At 40.9% G+C, this 16,925-nt stretch overlaps 1 protein-coding gene across 1 annotated transcript in view; it reads left to right on the top strand.

Moving 5' to 3' along the window:
• The window catches only part of si:ch211-113j14.1 (sterol 26-hydroxylase, mitochondrial), a 54,055-nt gene extending 37,348 nt beyond the window's left edge, over window positions 1–16,707 (top strand). Inside the window, exons 8-9 of the mRNA XM_039756544.1 lie at window positions 15,237–15,440; window positions 16,423–16,707. Coding sequence (XP_039612478.1) covers window positions 15,237–15,440; window positions 16,423–16,539 — 321 coding nt within the window. The 3' untranslated portion in view covers window positions 16,540–16,707. The remainder of the gene's footprint in view (window positions 1–15,236; window positions 15,441–16,422) is intronic.
• Window positions 16,708–16,925: the final 218 nt, after the last annotated feature.

Below are 16,925 nucleotides of genomic sequence, written 5' to 3'. Positions count from 1 at the left end.
GAGTGGCTGGGGTCCCTGTGAAAGGAATATCCTCAGGTTCAGGTAAGGAAGGCGGGGGAGGAAGCTGATGTGGGCAATTGCTGCAGAAGTGTCCCATCGTAACAGGCAAGATGTGTAGGTGCTTGATCTGAGGGGAGAGGCGGCTGAGCAGACGAAGAATTCGGATTAGGAAGTAAAAATCCACTACCTCTCCCCCGGCTTCGCCCCTGTTCTCGGAAAAATCCACGTCTTTCACGTCCTCTCCCCCTGCCTGAGCTCCACCTGCATAATAATTCATTTGTGCCGCGATTAACTTGGTCTGAGTGTCTGACTCTTTTTGTTTAGTCTGTCGTTCAGCATGCTCGCGTGTCTTTTTTTTTAACTTCATCAAAAGTGGCACTTTCCCATCCAAATACAGGACGTCGTACTTTATTTTGAATATCACTTCTGAGTCCTGACAGAAAAGGAGGAACTGCTGCCTTGACACGGTCATCTGGGCTTCTAAGCCAGAATGGTTTGTCATCAAATCCTGAATGCGGTGTGCCCATTCATCTACTGTCTCATCTTTCTTTTGTTTGGCAGCTGAAAAGGTATCAGTCGGTGCCCTTTTTATATTTTGCAGCTATTGCAGTTTTCACAGATTCCCATTTGGCAAGGAAAGGACCCTCATTATTTTGTCCACGAGGCAATGCCTCATTCCAATGCCACTGTACTCCATTATGCTGCCCATAATTGACAGTAGCTCAAATGGTGCCCATCTTTCTGCGTAGCACTTGGGTCCACTCGGCGCACTGGGTTATATATGTTGTCTAGTTGCTGCACCTGTTCCACAAACTTCAACCCACCGATTACCTTACGATCAGGCAATTCGGACACTACGTCTTTCAGCTCTTGAATATCTCAGTTACGTGTATCATTACAGTAGTGGGGTTAGCTTTCCTGGGGAGTGTGGGATCGTGTCGGGGTTAGGAACCTCAATTAAAGGGCATGAAAATGTGGGTGCTAAAGGTTTAGGGGACTTAAACGGGGTAAGGTTTTCAGGGGTCTTATCTCTGAGGGTTTTGGTTCTAGCACGTTGTGAAATGGAGGGCTTTTTGTGTAAGTTAGAAAAGCCTCCCATAGCCCCTAACAAGTGGCCGTCAGTCTCATCATCAGGATGTGTAAGTGAGAAGGGGTCGCTTTGATATTGTTCATCAAAGAAATCATCAGTAACTGGGGCATCGGTAACCACAGGAGCCGTTGGGGCAATGAGTGAATGTGGCAGTGGTACGGGTTGTGGGTAAAGTGTTGCGGAAGAGAGCACTGGATATAAAAGTTTTTTTTTTTATCACTCCTTCTCCTCCTTCCTTCAGACTGGGGTCCCGTATCAGCCTACACTTTCTGTAAAGCTATAAGCAGCTCTTCTTTTCCTTTCTATTCTTAAGTTCAGCAACTAAAAGCTCATTCCGTTTTTGTGCCGCTTCCAACGTACGGTCTTTAATAACCAATTCCCATCTGTCATAAATATCCATCCGATAAGGACCTCCATTACAACAACCCTGTGTATTTCTGCACAGTATTTTTCTAATTCATATCTCCAGTTCCTTCCACTGGCCATCCACCTCCACTGTCCTTATTCCACCTCCTACATGCTTTTTTAATCCTGTCTCTTTTCAATGAGCTTTCTAGGGAACCCGCCTTCGATCCCGACAGCGCACTAGGAGCCTGGCGATCCCCCGAAAATAATCCTTCTAACGTTAGGTTTTTAGGACTCTTGGGGGACTGTTTGACTGGCTACTGATTGTTTTTCCCATAGTGAGTGGCAGGATCTCAGCAGAAAGTGACTCAGCCCTCGATAAACCCCGTTCCACCCGCCGTCCGCTCCTATTCCCGGATTACAGCTTCAGGTGACTTCGTGTCCGTTATTTGCATCAGCAGAATCCTACATCAATACGCCCGTGGAGTCCAGGATATGGAGGTTTTACCCGATCCCTTCATCAGACGGTTTGTATGCGTCAATCTGCCAGGGTATTGTCTCCGTCACCTTAGCAACCCGTTGAAACAAGAGTATGACCAGACAGCAGATGAAAAACTCGACCTCCCGTTTATTTAGACACACATTCTCTAAATACGCCCTTTCACCCCCGTTCCTCAAATTATTATAGGAGCGTGCCACTCGCCCCTTTTCTAATCCTTTCCACAGGGGTGACTAGCTAACATTCACACTGTGCCGTTTTCCGTAGGGTCCCAAGTCACTTTCCGTGAGCCCTTAGAACACTCCTATGTATTTTCCATACAGTATGCTTTCTTATTCTTTATTTTGCATATGCTTTTTATTCCTTTTCCTTCTATATTCATATTACTTCCAGCACACCAGTCAAACTAACAGGAATCCCCCGATCTACTCACCGTGACTCCATCCACCTGCATGGAAATGCCCGTCAAGTCGTGCCTCGTATCGGCTAAGAGGAGGTCAGGGACTCCCCACGCAAGAAACGCCCAAGGCAGGCCAATCCTACATTTATCGAAGCTGGACCCGATCCGGCCGGAATCGGCTCCACCACGGTCATCTGGACGATCCTGCACGAGGAGCCGTCTGCCGCCTCCTGCCCCACGCTGGCGCCAAAACTGTGGACGAAATCTCAGACCCGACAGCAGGTGCGGTTATAAAGCAGCTTTATTTTCAAAGTCACGGTGAGAAGAGTTTCAGAAAAGCAGACAATCAAATATACATGACAGCGTCAGGGCTCTTCTGAACCCCGTCTGTTGGGTGGGGTCCAGTTTTATACCCCTAGAATGCGTAATTTAATATCATTATAAAATGTAACAGTCAACACGTTTATTATACACAAACCTTTAGCCCCTTCAACGCCCCTTGTGCAACTTGATTTCTTGGCTCCTTTTGTTATGGCGTTCAGATGTAAGCTAAGGGAAAACGTGATAAGGCAGACTCATGTGTGGAATGCTCAGACCTTGAGTCCTTTGCACAAACATTTTTCTGTTTGCTAAAACAAAGCATGCTATTACATGGTTTTGTAAAGCTTACTTCTCAGACATGAATTAGTACAAGGGAACGAAGAGAACATTCGTCTTCCACACATGCTTCGCACTGATAACAGGAATGTGTAGTTCCTTCATTATGATCAACACAATCTGTCAGTAATGGGCTCGATTTACAAGTCCTTGACTTTTCAATTTACACCTTCAACTGTGCTATTAAAATTGCAAAGGAAGTGCAAACTCGACACAAGCAGCTACTAAGCTGATATTAAAACTCTGGTCCCTGAATTTAGAAGGTAGCAGTGCTAACCATTGAGCCACGGTGCCATCCAACATAAGCTGTTTGTTCATAGTCTCTGTTTGCTTATTCTGAAAAGGTTTAGTCCATCCACTAGACGTTTATGTTTTATAAAACAGAAAAGAAAACAATACTTTTCTAAATATTTGTGCTGTTAACAAAAGGATTGTTTAAAAGAAAATACAGTTAGTTTCATATGTATTTGGAAGTGATACACTTTTCATAATTTTGGCTGTGTGCACCAACACAATAGATTTGAAATGAAGCAATCAAGATGTGATTGAAGTGTAGACTTGCAGTTTTCATTTAAGGCATTTAACAAAAACATTGTATGAGCCATTTGAAAAGACATTTTATAAATAGTTCCCCCATTTTCAGGGGTTCAAAAGTATTTAGACAAACTTACATAATCCTGAATATAACAATCATTTTCAATACTTGGTTGAAAATCCCTAACCCTAATGACTGCTTGAATGCTGGAACCCAAGGCCTTCTCCAAGTACTGGGTTCCCACCCTACTGATGCTTTCCCAGGCCTTTACTGAAGTTGTCTTCAGGTGCTGTTTGTTTGTTGTTTTTTCTGAATTCACTTTTGTATTCAGCAAGTGAAATGTATGTCTAATTGGGTTAAGGTTAGTTGATTAACTTGGTCATTAAAGAATAATCCACTTGTTTGTCTTGAAAAGCACTTGGTTTGCTGTCACAGTATGTTTTGGCCCATTGTCCATCTGTGCTGTGAAACATCGTCTTATCAGTTTTGCAGCATTTGTCTGAATCTGAGTAGACAGTATAGCACTGTACACTTCAGAAATCATCCTGCAACTTTTATCAGCAGTCATATATCATCAGTAAACATCAGTGACCCACTTACATTGGCAGTCACATACCTATGCCTCCACCACCTTTTACAGATGATGTGGTATTCATCAGATCATGAGTCATTCCTTCTCTTCTCCATATTCTTCTCTATCAATCATTCTGGCACACATTGATCTTAATTTCATTTCTCCAAAGAAAACTGTTCCAAAACTGAACTATTTTTTTCTTTATATTTTCTGATAAGCTATAATCTATCCTTCCTATGTTTGAGGATTAACAATGGTTTGCACATTGTGGTAAACCCTCTGTATTTACTTTCATGAAGTCTTCTCTTGATTGTAGACTTTGGAAATGATAGTCCTACCTCCCAGAGAGTGTTCTTGGTTTGGCTAAATGTCATGAATTGGTTTTTCTTCACCAAGGATAGAATTCAGCGATCATCTAACACCAGTTGTCTTCCATGGTTGTCCAGGCCTTCTGATGTTGCTGAGCTTACCAGTGTGTTCCTTCTCTTTAACCTGGCATTTTTGCTCTCTCTGGTGTTTTTTTTTTTTGTTTTCCCTTCCTAATAATGACTTTTTTTTTTACTTGCATGGACAGCTCTTTGGTCCGAATATTGAGAACTATCAATGACCACTTCCAAATTGAAATTCCAAACTTGGAAGTGACTCCAAACTTTCTACCCGTTTAATAGTTAATGAAATAATGAGGGGTCCTGCTCACACCTGGCTATTGAGCAGCTTGTCCATCAACTATCCAAATACTTCTGAGCCCCTGAAAATTGGGGGGATTATGTATAAAAATGGCTGTAATTCCTAAATGGCTCACACAATATTTAATTTAAACCGTTTGAATTAATGGTGAAAGCCTCAATCGTGTAATTATTTCATTTCAAATCCATTGTGGTCATGTATAGAGCCAAAATTATGAAAACTGTGTCCAAATACTTAGGACCTAACTGCATATCATGTCTTTGTGATATTGACTCCTTTGTAGGAAGGAGTGTATGATCACTCAGTTCATTAACTATCAGTTTTGCCTTCAGCGATGCCGTTACTAAAATAATCAACAAGATGTCCCCTAAGGGATGCCAGGTTAAATGTAGGCTGAATGAGGTATCTCTGTTTCACTTCCACCCTGAACAACAGAAATATAAAAATATCTGTACAATTTATGAATAAGGATCACAGATCAGCATAAGTCCACATTAAACACTTGCTGTTTCTCTGTTGTGTTTCATTGTGGCTATAGACTTACTTTCACATGATCTCATGTGATTAAGATAGATACATTCTTTAGCTGGTTATAAAGCTTGTATTCACTGCAAGTGGCTTCATCTACTCACAGATACTGTAGCCTCTGTGCTTGCTTAGTTTCCCCTACACATAATTCCTGTGTCCACATGTGGATGAATTGCTGCTCTGCACTTTGTTTCTGGATTTTGGAAGATGTTTAACCCAGGTTCTCCTTCATAAAGACTATCAGCTTTCACTTAAAGTTACACCAATACTACAATACATTAGCTGGCTTTGTCCTAACTACTAACTTACAAAGTAATAGTTCTCAGAATCATAGCGGGTGTATTTATAGTTCTGGTATAATGAATGCTTTGTTTCTTTCTCCAGTCACATAGAAGAATCTTTAGTGCACTTTGTTTCATTGTTTTAGGAGTTCATTTCGGTTTTTATCAAACCCTCTGATTGCAGACATTACTGCAGTTTCTCTTCAAGATACCAACACATCATGTCGGTCCTCTTGTTGCTAGCAAAATTACACCTTCTGGGTTGGCTGGTGGTCAGTCAGCCCACATTGTTAGCAAGTTGAACACATAGCTTTTATGTACAGTGGTGTGAAAAACTATTTGCCCCCTTCCTGATTTCTTATTCTTTTGCATGTTTGTCACACAAAATGTTTCTGATCATCAAACACATTTTACCATTAGTCAAATATAACAAAAGTAAACACAAAATGCAGTTTTTAAATGATGGTTTTTATTATTTAGGGAGAAAAAAAATCCAAACCTACATGGCCCTGTGTGAAAAAGTAATTGCCCCCTGAACCTAATAACTGGCTGAGCCACCCTTAGCAGCAATAACTGCAATCAAGTGTTTGCGATAACTTGCAATGAGTCTTTTACAGCACTCTGGAGGAATTTTGGCCCACTCATCTTTGCAGAATTGTTGTAATTCAGCTTTATTTGAGGGTTTTCTAGCATGAACCGCCTTTTTAAGGTCATGCCATAGCATCTCAATTGGATTCAGGTCAGGACTTTGACTAGGCCACTCCAAAGTCTTCATTTTGTTTTTCTTCAGCCATTCAGAGGTGGATTTGCTGGTGTGTCTTGGGTCATTGTCCTGTTGCAGCACCCAAGATCGCTTCAGCTTGAATTGACGAACAGATGGCCGGACATTCTCCTTCAGGATTTTTTGGTAGACAGTAGAATTCATGGTTCCATCTATCACAGCAAGCCTTCCAGGTCCTGAAGCAGCAAACAACCCCAGACCATCACACTACCACCACCATATTTTACTGTTGGTATGATGTTCTTTTTCTGAAATGCTGTGTTCCTTTTACGCCAGATGTAACGGGACATTTGCCTTCCAAAAAGTTCAACTTTTGTCTCATCAGTCCACAAGGTATTTTCCCAAAAGTCTTGGCAATCATTGAGATGTTTCTTAGCAAAATTGAGACAACCCCTAATGTTCTTTTGCTTAACAGTGGTTTGCGCCTTGGAAATCTGCCATGTAGGCCGTTTTTGCCCAGTCTCTTTCTTATGGTGGAGTCGTGAACACTGACCTTAATTGAGGCAAGTGAGGCCTGCAGTTCTTTAGACGTTGTCCTGGGGTCTTTTGTGACCTCTCGGATGAGTCGTCTCTGCTCTCTTGGGGTAATTTTGGTCGGCCGCCACTCCTGGGAAGGTTCACCACTGTTCCATGTTTTTGCCATTTGTGGATAATGGCTCTCACTGTGGTTCGCTGAAGTCCCAAAGCTTTAGAAATGGCTTTATAACCTTTACCAGACTGATAGATCTCAATTACTTCTGTTCTCATTTGTTCCTGAATTTCTTTGGATCTTGGCATGATGTCTAGCTTTTGAGGTGCTTTTGGTCTACTTCTCTGTGTCAGGCAGCTCCTATTTAAGTGATTTCTTGATTGAAACAGGTGTGGCAGTAATCAGGCCTGGGGTGGCTATGAAATTGAACTCTGGTGGGATACACCACAGTTAGGTTATTTTTAACAAGGGGCAATTACTTTTTCACACAGGGCCATGTAGGTTTGGATTTTTTTTCTCCCTAAATAATAAAAACCATCATTTAAAAACTGCATTTTGTGTTTACTTGTGTTATATTTGACTAACGGTAAAATGTGTTTGATGATCAGAAACATTTTGTGTGACAAACATGCAAAAGAATAAGAAATCAGGAAGGGGGCAAATAGTTTTTCACACCACTGTATATGGTTTTCCTCTGCTCGGGCACTGTTTAGTGTTAGAGTTTTTTACATCTTGCCTAAAGAAGGGGCCTGAGTTGCCTCGAAAGCTTGCATATTGTAATATTTTTAGTTAGCCAATAAAAGATGTCATTTTGCTTGACTTCTCATTACTTTTGTAATGTAATGTTAGAAAAAAGCTAAACAAGGTTGATCAGAACTTTAAGATAATGCATAGATTCTACATTATTTTGTACTAGTCAACCCCGCGGCGTACAATACGCCGCATAATCAGGCCGTTTTTTCAATGATTTTTAAGCACAGGGTGAAAATTAACATTTGAAAAATCAGTAATGTAATAAATCAGCAAGAAAAGCAACATTGTAACAATGCACGGAACGAACCAACACACAATCGTCCATGTGGCGCTCAGGCGCGGAGGGTGGAACAGAAGGAGAGGAGAAGGACGTCCACTCCGCTCCCTCCGTCATGCTAGTCTGCTGATTTCTCGTCCAGTATGCACTGCCTGCTCATGTGCCCACCTCCAACTCGTCACTCGAGTCGTTGTCATCTTTGCACAGTCCAGATGCACCTGTGACTCACGTAGACTTTTCATTGCTCTGTGCGGTTTTGGCTGCCTTTCTATATATAATCAACCAAGACACACGACCATGGTAGTAGCGAGGTGGGAGGGCGGTGTGTACAAAGTGCAGGAGCATCTAAGAAGACGCATGTTTGTCGCGGATGCGAATTGCTGTATGTAGCGTGTAAAACAGTTTGCTATGGTGCACGCGGTTGTAAGCGTCAGAATCAAAACTCGGTTTTTAAAGACTGGTTGCTTCATTGTGTATATGACTGTAGGTGAATGAAAAGATGTAACTCTGGAGAGGGCAACATACAATACAGAGTTTTACATGCTGCATACATCAATTTACATCCGTGACAAATATGAATCTTCTTAGATGGTGCTGTCGCGTCCTCCCACGCTCTCGAAGGACACACACTGCCTGGTCATGTGCCCGCTTGCAAGAGCAACTAACAGAGACTCGCCCACCAACGGTAAGACCATGGAATACACCTCGCAAACTGCTCTACACGCCGCATACAGTGACTTACATCTGCGGCAAACAAACCGTTTTACACACTGCATACAGCGATTCACAGCCACGACATGATTTTTCTTAGATGGTCCTGTTGCGTCCACCCTCGCACTCGAAGCATACACACTGCCTGGGGCCTCATGTATAAACGGTGCGTACGCACAGAAATGTTGCGTAAGAACTTTTCCACGTTCAAATCGCGATGTATAAAACCTACACTTGGTGTAAAGCCACGCACTTTTCCACGGTACCTCATACCTTGTCGTACGCAAGTTCTCTGCTCGGTTTTGTAGACTGGCGGCACCCAGCGTCAAAGCAATGCTACTGTTCCTGTGTGGTTACTCTTTATTTTCCTGACACGGCTTTATAAATACACTGAAACTAACCGCATATTGTTTATTAGTGTAATGCATCTGATTGTAATTAACTTGTAACAATATAATGGTCCAGGGAATAGCCATAGTATTCCAAATACCATAACTGCTTTAGCGTTGTTACTCTCACTGCACCTTCTTCTTCTTTCAGCTGCTCCCGTTAGGAGTTGAAACCCATGTTTAATAACATACTTTAACTATCATCATGAAAATAATATCACGTATACATCTCAGTATTTTAGTTATTCAGAGAGCTGTAATATCATTAATGTAATGGATTCTGTGTCCTGTCAGAGAAAGAGAGCCGGTTTAAGAAGCACATAGTGATTCACACACACAGAACACATAGAAGATCACATACAAAACAAAGCATTTAACGTGCTATACTTTAATTACGATGTGATTTGAGAAACTGGTTAATTAAACGATTTTAAGATGAAGTTTATGATGTTCTATTTTATTGACAAAATAAACTACGTGATTAAAGTGGAAATGTCGAGATTGAAGTTGACATTTCGTGCTTTTTCCCCACTGTGTGCCTTTTTTTCTCTGTAGGCCTACCCTAATAAGCTTTCATATGACACTCAGACAGTGGCCTACAACTCGCCTTTTCACGGCGACTTTGATATGTGACTTCTTTTTTTATTTCCGGCACTGTGCGATTTTGTGAACGTGAGCTTTCAAGTTTCTCCAACACGCTATGTCACTCAATCAACTTCCTTTTGTTGATTATACCACGGTTTAATTAAACAAATAGTATGTTTTTCCTTTGCCTCCACTTGGTAGTCGCTGAAATTCTTATATTTTCCCCTGTGCTTTTCCCATTGTCTTTTCACAGAAGGCTGCGCTTAAGGGCGATTTATATTGATTTGCATATTCAAAGAGGCGTAATTCTGGGAGGATTTGGGGCGTTACATAAAGCGCGTGCACAAGCATTAATTTTCACACTGATCGGGATTTATGTAGTGGAAGAACGTGGAAGTTGGCGTACGCTCAGATTCCTGCGTCTGTATTTTTCTGTGCGTAAGCACATTTTGGCTTTTGTGCTTACGCCATGTTATAGTGCGGATTCTACGCACGCCCTTATACATGAGGCCCCTGGTCATGAGCCCGGTCGCAAGAGCAACTGACAGAGACCCGGCCACCGAGTCTAAGACCATGGGAAACCCTTCGGAAACTGTTTTACAAGCTGCATACAATGATTCACATCCGCGACAAACTGTTTTACACGCCGCATACAGTGATTTACATCCGTGACAAACATGCCTCTTCTTAGATAGTCCTGCCGCGTCGTGTGGCGCCTGTGTGAACCGGTCAGGCACAGAGAAGATCAGGGGCCTCATGTATAAACGGTGTGTACGCACAGAAATGTTGGGTAAGAACTTTTCCACGTTCAAATCGCGATGTATAAAACCTACACTTGGCGTAAAGCCACGCACTTTTCCACGGTACCTCATGTCTTGTCGTACGCAAGTTCTCTGCTCGGTTTTGCAAACTGGCGGCACCCAGCGTCAAAGCAGTGCTACTGTTCTTGTGTGATTACTCATTATTTTCATGACGCGGCTTTATAAATACACAGAAACTAACCGCATATTGTTTATTAGTGTAATGCATCTGATTGTAATTAACTCGTAACAATATAATGGTCCAGGGAACAGCCATAGTATTCCAAATGCCATAACTGCTTTAGCGTTGTTACTCTCACTTCTTCTTCTTCTTTCAGCTCCTCCTGTTGGGAGTTGCCACAGCGGATCATGTTTTTCCATATTTCTCTCACTGCACCACTCGGAGTATTTATATCACTGTATCTGAGTGTGAATCACAGCAGCAGCTGATCGGAAAGAGAATTATCGGTATACGGCATTAAGCACACGCTGTCTCTGCCACGGCAAAACGTTTCAAAGCCTTTCCTGTACGGACCTCGCGGTTCAAAACAGTTTAATCCCAAGAACTTTAAATGCAGCCAATCAAGTGCTCCTTGTAGAACTGTTTGTACTTATAAGTACAATCACCCCACTGTAAACTTGCACTATAGTTATAATATCGCACAACCTGAGCCACTTTATAAAGCGCGTATTTACATATGATGACGATATCATTTTTAAGGTGAAATGAAGCAAAATATGTTTGTTAAATTATACAGATAAAACTTTAACTTCATTTAAATAATCTATATTCTTCACTGGGAGTGTCTTTAAGGATAGAATAATTAAAATGTACTACGAAGATATTTCAATGTTCTTTAAACGTTTAGAAGAATCGGCGCTAAGCTTACAGATGGCTTAACGTCTATTACAGAGCTGATTGTATGGCGATCGGTTACTTGGGGAAAGAAAAGCACTGACTGCAGTGACGGCTACGCCAATATATATTGAATATAAAACAGAAAGATAAAATTACAACACAGCTAAAAACGCAGCGACAAATTTCGGCAAAAGTTAAATGCTTGTGTCATGAGCACGAGGCGGCTAGTGTCTGCAACATACGTGGCCATCCACCGTGCATAAGATACTTTACTGACATTTGCGGGCGAAGGAGCCAGCCACCGATTCTTCCTATGCCCAGTGCCACCACAAGCTCAGAGCCACCCCTGAGTACTGCTGCAATAAATTATTTCATCGAAGTGAAACATGTTTAATAACGTGCTTTAACTCCTATCATCATGAAAATGACATCACGTATACATCTCAGTATTTTAGTTATTCAGAGAGCTGTAATATCACGAATGTAATGGATTCTGTGTCCAGTTGGAGGAAGAGAGCCGGTTTAAGAAACAAGTAGTGATTCACACATATAGAGCACATAGAAAATCAAATACAAAACAAAGCATTTAACGTGCTACTTTAATTACGATGTGATTTTAGAAACTGGTTAATTAAACGATTTTAAGATGAATTTTATGATGTTCTACTTTAATGACAAAATAAACTACGTGATTAAAGTGGAAATGTCGAGATTGAAGTGGACTTTTCGTGCTTTTTCCCTACCGTGTGGCTTTTTTCTCTGTACCCTAATAAGCTTTCATATGACACTCAGACAGTGGGCTTACAACTCGGCTTTCCACGCGACTTTGATATGTGACTTCTTTTTATTTCCGGCACTGTGCGATTTTGTGGATGTGAGCTTTCATGTTTCTCCAACACGCTATATCACTCGATCAACTTCCTTTTGTTGATTATACCACGGTTTATTTGAACAAATAGTATGTTTTTCATTTGCCTCCACTTGGTATTCGCTGAAATTCTTATGTTTCCCCCCGTGCTTTTCCCATTGTCTTTTCACAGAAAGCTGCGCTTAAGGGCGATTTATATTGATTTGCATATTCAATTAGGCGTAATTCTGGGAGGATTTGGGGCGTTACATAATGCGTGTAACGAGCGCTAGTTTTCACGCTGATCGGGATTTATGTAGCGGAAGAACGTGGAAGTTGGAGTACACACAGATTCCTGCATCTGGATTTTTCTGTGCGTAAGCACATTTCGGCTTTTGTGCTTACGCCATGTTATAGTGCGAGTTCTACGCACGGTGTTATACATGAGGCCCCAGCTGCTGAGAGAGCGTCTCGACTGTTGCAGGGCCTGCATTGGTGAAGCAGGTGAGATGGTAATGAAACAGAGGCACAGGGCTTATTGGTTTTTAAAGACTGCTTCCTTCATTGTGTTTTAACCTCAGTTTTAAAGGATTGTTTTAAGGATCCCATGGGATACCCCTCGCAAACTGTTTTACACGCTGCATATAGCGATTTACTTCCGCAAGAAACATGTCTCTATGAACAGTCAACGTGGCTCAGAGCTGCATGTGGACTCTACGACAGACGAACATAAATGACGGCTTTTTTCCTGTGTCGTCGCGTCCAACTTGGTGGGCGTGGTTCTGCGAGTTGTCGTCGTATCCAATGGTCTTAGAGTTGGTGAGCGTGGCTCCTTCCTGCGTGCGCCATGGGCATCTCACTTGTCGGCGGCTTAGTGAATCCACGCCCCTTCCGGCATGCTTTACATGGTTGTCTTGCCTTAGTGAATTATATATATAGATTATATACAGTACTTTACTTTTACAGACATTTCCTGGTTTAAGTCAGCATCATTGTGTTATTAAAATACAACAATAATTCATAATACTGACAGCTGAAACAATGCGTAAACATTAATATACATGCCTTTATTTTGTTAAATACATTTTTAACAATTAATTGTACTGCAGTTTTATTTTACATTGTACTAATTAGTCATTCCAAATTCTTGAGGTGTCATTATAAATATGAATTTCACTTACATAGTACTTGTTTGCGGTGGGCCGGCGCCCTGCCCGGGGTTTGTTTCCTGCCTTGTGCCCTATGCTGGCTGCGATTGGCTCCAGCAGACCCCCATGACCCTGTGTTAGGATATAGCGGGTTGGATAATGGATGGATAGTACTTGTTTCTTACCAATGTTATACTATATGATACGCTCAGAAATAATAAACACAGTACAAACCCTTTTTTTCTAATGCACAAGACTGTCGATTACTTATCAGAACATATATTTCCAGAGCAGAGTGGTCAGTCAGTGGAACTGCTAAACTTAGTAAATGGTTGTGAGCTATGGTGGAAGTTAAGCATTTTTTGACTGTTTTACTGTAAGTGCTCTGTGCAACCGTTCGCTAGGTGCATTTGATAACAGTAATAGGCTGTCTTGTGCGTTTTTATGTCCTCACTACAAGTAACAGATGCTGATTTTGTTTCTGTATGTGAATTTGACACATTGCTCACCAGATGCTTACAGATGAAAAACGTTCAATTCAATTCATCATTGTCTTTCTCTTTTTTTGTTTTCTTTTGCCATTTTTTGATGCTTTTTTATGTTTCCATTTTGCACTTTCTATGAAAAGAGTCTGAAAGCCTGAACTCTTTTTTTCAAAATCACAGACAGTATAGACCTGTCTGTACTATGGAAGAGTCACCAGCCTTAACATCTGTGTAGCTTTAAAAAGTGAGCAGTGTGGCAGCTTTCTGTATATCTGGCTATCTTCTTGTCATCATGTTAAATCAATAATGTTCTTTATTGTAATGTGGTGTGTTGCCTTATTTTCACATTTTTTCCTGTTGGGTCATTAACAGTTTCCATTCTAACAGTTTAGTAGCAGTGATGTGCTTGATATGCTGTGCTAATAAATGCAATCAGAAACTGGAGATGCCTTTTAATAGCTGGTGTAAATGTAATCCAGCTAAATTATATACAGATATGATCGATATGTGAAACAATATTCAGACTTTTTTTTTAGAAACCCAACCTGTCATCATGTGCTGTATGTAATATGTTTTGAATATGGATGACTCTGATCACATTAAATAGGTCCACCAGCCAGATCTGGCTTGCGGGCCTGGAGTTCAACACCCCTGTCCTAGAATTTCATTTAATTTTCCCATAGTAATTTTTTTTCTTACTTACAATGAAAACAAGCTTTGATGCAGATGGATACAGTATGTAACAGTTGTCAATAATGGTGAGGAATAGTATTACACAATACAGACTTTTCAATCATTTTCCACTTTTGTACACACATACTGTACCACTGAAAGTAACTGGGACCATGAGCAGTCTCACAGTAAGTTCTGACACAGATAAACAGCTTAATCAGCAGCTGGCTGTTTAACTGAGCTGTAGAAACAACTGCATATAATTTGCCAGGCACCAGGTATGCATCTCTGCTATGTCACTTCAGGGAGTATAGTTGCTGAGATGGGTGCTGACACTCTGAGCATACCCTTAGTAAAGACAGCATTTCTCTGCTGAGGGATCAATCATTACTTACTGATAATTTTTAATCCATCATTGTGCCTTTTCTAATTCTAATGAGGTACTGTTTCCTTATCAGAAACTGTAGAATTTATAAGTATAAGGTCAACATACTTTACCTCTCCATGGTTCATTTTAATAAAGTTATTTGTTTTTTGTAGTATACTGTAAGTACTGTAATATTGTTTCACTGTCATTAATTGACATTTTTTATGAGTGAACATTTTCAGCACAAGTTCCAACTTATATAGCAACAGACCTCAATTATAACTCAAGCCCTGTATGTACAGCATAAAATGGACTAGTGCCCACTGAGAGCCAACAAACATAATGGCAGCATGCTGATATTAGCAAAATAATGAAAGAAATTAATAAAAATAAAATAGCCTTACTTAACAGTATACACTTTAATAACATAGGAAGAACCAATATAATTAAAAAGTCCATTTATAACAATGTATTAAATGTACTTTTTCTGGTTGCAGACGCAGTTTCATCTGTGCCATTATGCTGCATCTTGGGATGAAGACAACTTTCCAAAGGCCAGTGAATTTCTTCCAGAGCGATGGCTGAGGGGTCCAGAGAAATTCAAACATCACCCCTTCAGCTCAGTACCTTTTGGAGTTGGTGTGCGGGCCTGTGTGGGCAGAAGAGTGGCAGAGCTGGAAATGTACTTGGCACTTGCAAGGGTAATAAAGTTGTCCTAATTTTAATTCATTTCAGTACCTGAAGATTGTCCAATTCCGCTGTTAACTCTTTCTTGAAACCCAGGCAGTTTTATATAGTTCATGCAATCTAGCAGTGCAGAAATATACTCATAAATGAGGGATGTTCACCATCTCAGTTGCTGCTTGGGTCAGTTAAAGATGTGGAACATTTGTCGTTGATACTGAAAATATTTTTTATTTTGTATAGTGCTCTTCACTTAGTGCAGGCTAGGAATAATTCTCAGATAAAATAGAAGTATAGGTTATACTGATAACTAAATACAGAACTAGTACACATACAAATGCAAATTTGTTAAAGCACGCAAAGAACAAGTTAGAAACTGATTTCTGTCCATTAATTACTTGAACTATGGCCTGTTGACAACGGTGGAGATTAAAATGTAAAAGTGAAATTTAAAAAAGTCACAGTCCTAGGACCTCAGTCAACTGGCCGCCTAATCACTCCTGGGTTTTCTGTAGTGGAGTCTGTGCTGGCCGTCTAATCTAAAGAAAGAACCTCCCCATCCTATGGTTCCAACACTCCTTTATCCAAAATGACTTTCAGACAAGTTGGTCAGTTAACCACTGTCTTAAAGAAATGCTGAAAATGGCCTAAATCCTATACTACCAGAGAGCCAGTGTGGGTCAGAGCAAGTGCCTCCTACTAAATGAACAACATTGTCTTAACTGTCAGTGTTGGAGTATCTTTTGGCCTAAGATCACCTTTTCCTGTATAAGGTCTCCAAATAATAAGGTTGCCCTTGAGCATGATCAAATATAGTTCCTCTTCATAATGTGTCCCTTTTGGCCCAGCATTTAATTAATATTTAAAACTGGTCCTGAGGTACTTTTTTAGTGCTTATCAGTCAAGTGACATGGAATTGTTTCAGCAACTTTACTTGTGCAGGCAATATGACCAACTCAATATTCTGATTTTCCTGATCTACATTTTTTCTTTTATCAGCTGATCCAGCATTTTGAGTTCCAGCCAGAAGTTAATGCAAAGCCAGTAGAGCCAAGAACCCGAACTCTCATGATTCCTGGTGCGCCTATCAACATGCGCTTTATCTCCAGGATATAAAGATAACCTTGGTTTGTGGTGACCCTCCAACAATTTACATCTGTGGACAAAAATGGAAATGATTCATTAACAGAGAGTCATTAAAGTTGTTTTGCAAAACGGACATGCTAAGAATGGCTAAGGGCTGAGAATGTTGTACTACATAAAAATCTATAAACTTTTTGGATATATCTGGAGCTTTTATTATCTAGTGCTTTTTTTTAATCCAAGAAGCTGTTGCTGCAGTGTGTAGGTCCGTTACTGTAACGAATGGACATGACGACAGTATGGGACTTAACATCCATCCATTTTCTAATCCGCTGAATCCGAACACAGGGTCACGGGGGTCTGCTGGAGCCAATCCCAGCCAACACAGGCACAAGGCAGGAACCAACCCTGGGCAGGGT

This window comes from Polypterus senegalus, chromosome 6 (assembly GCF_016835505.1).
Source record: "Polypterus senegalus isolate Bchr_013 chromosome 6, ASM1683550v1, whole genome shotgun sequence".
NCBI lineage: Eukaryota > Metazoa > Chordata > Cladistia > Polypteriformes > Polypteridae > Polypterus > Polypterus senegalus.
The sequence above is the reverse complement of the archived record's forward strand: the minus strand, read 5'-3'. Positions and strand labels throughout refer to the sequence as shown.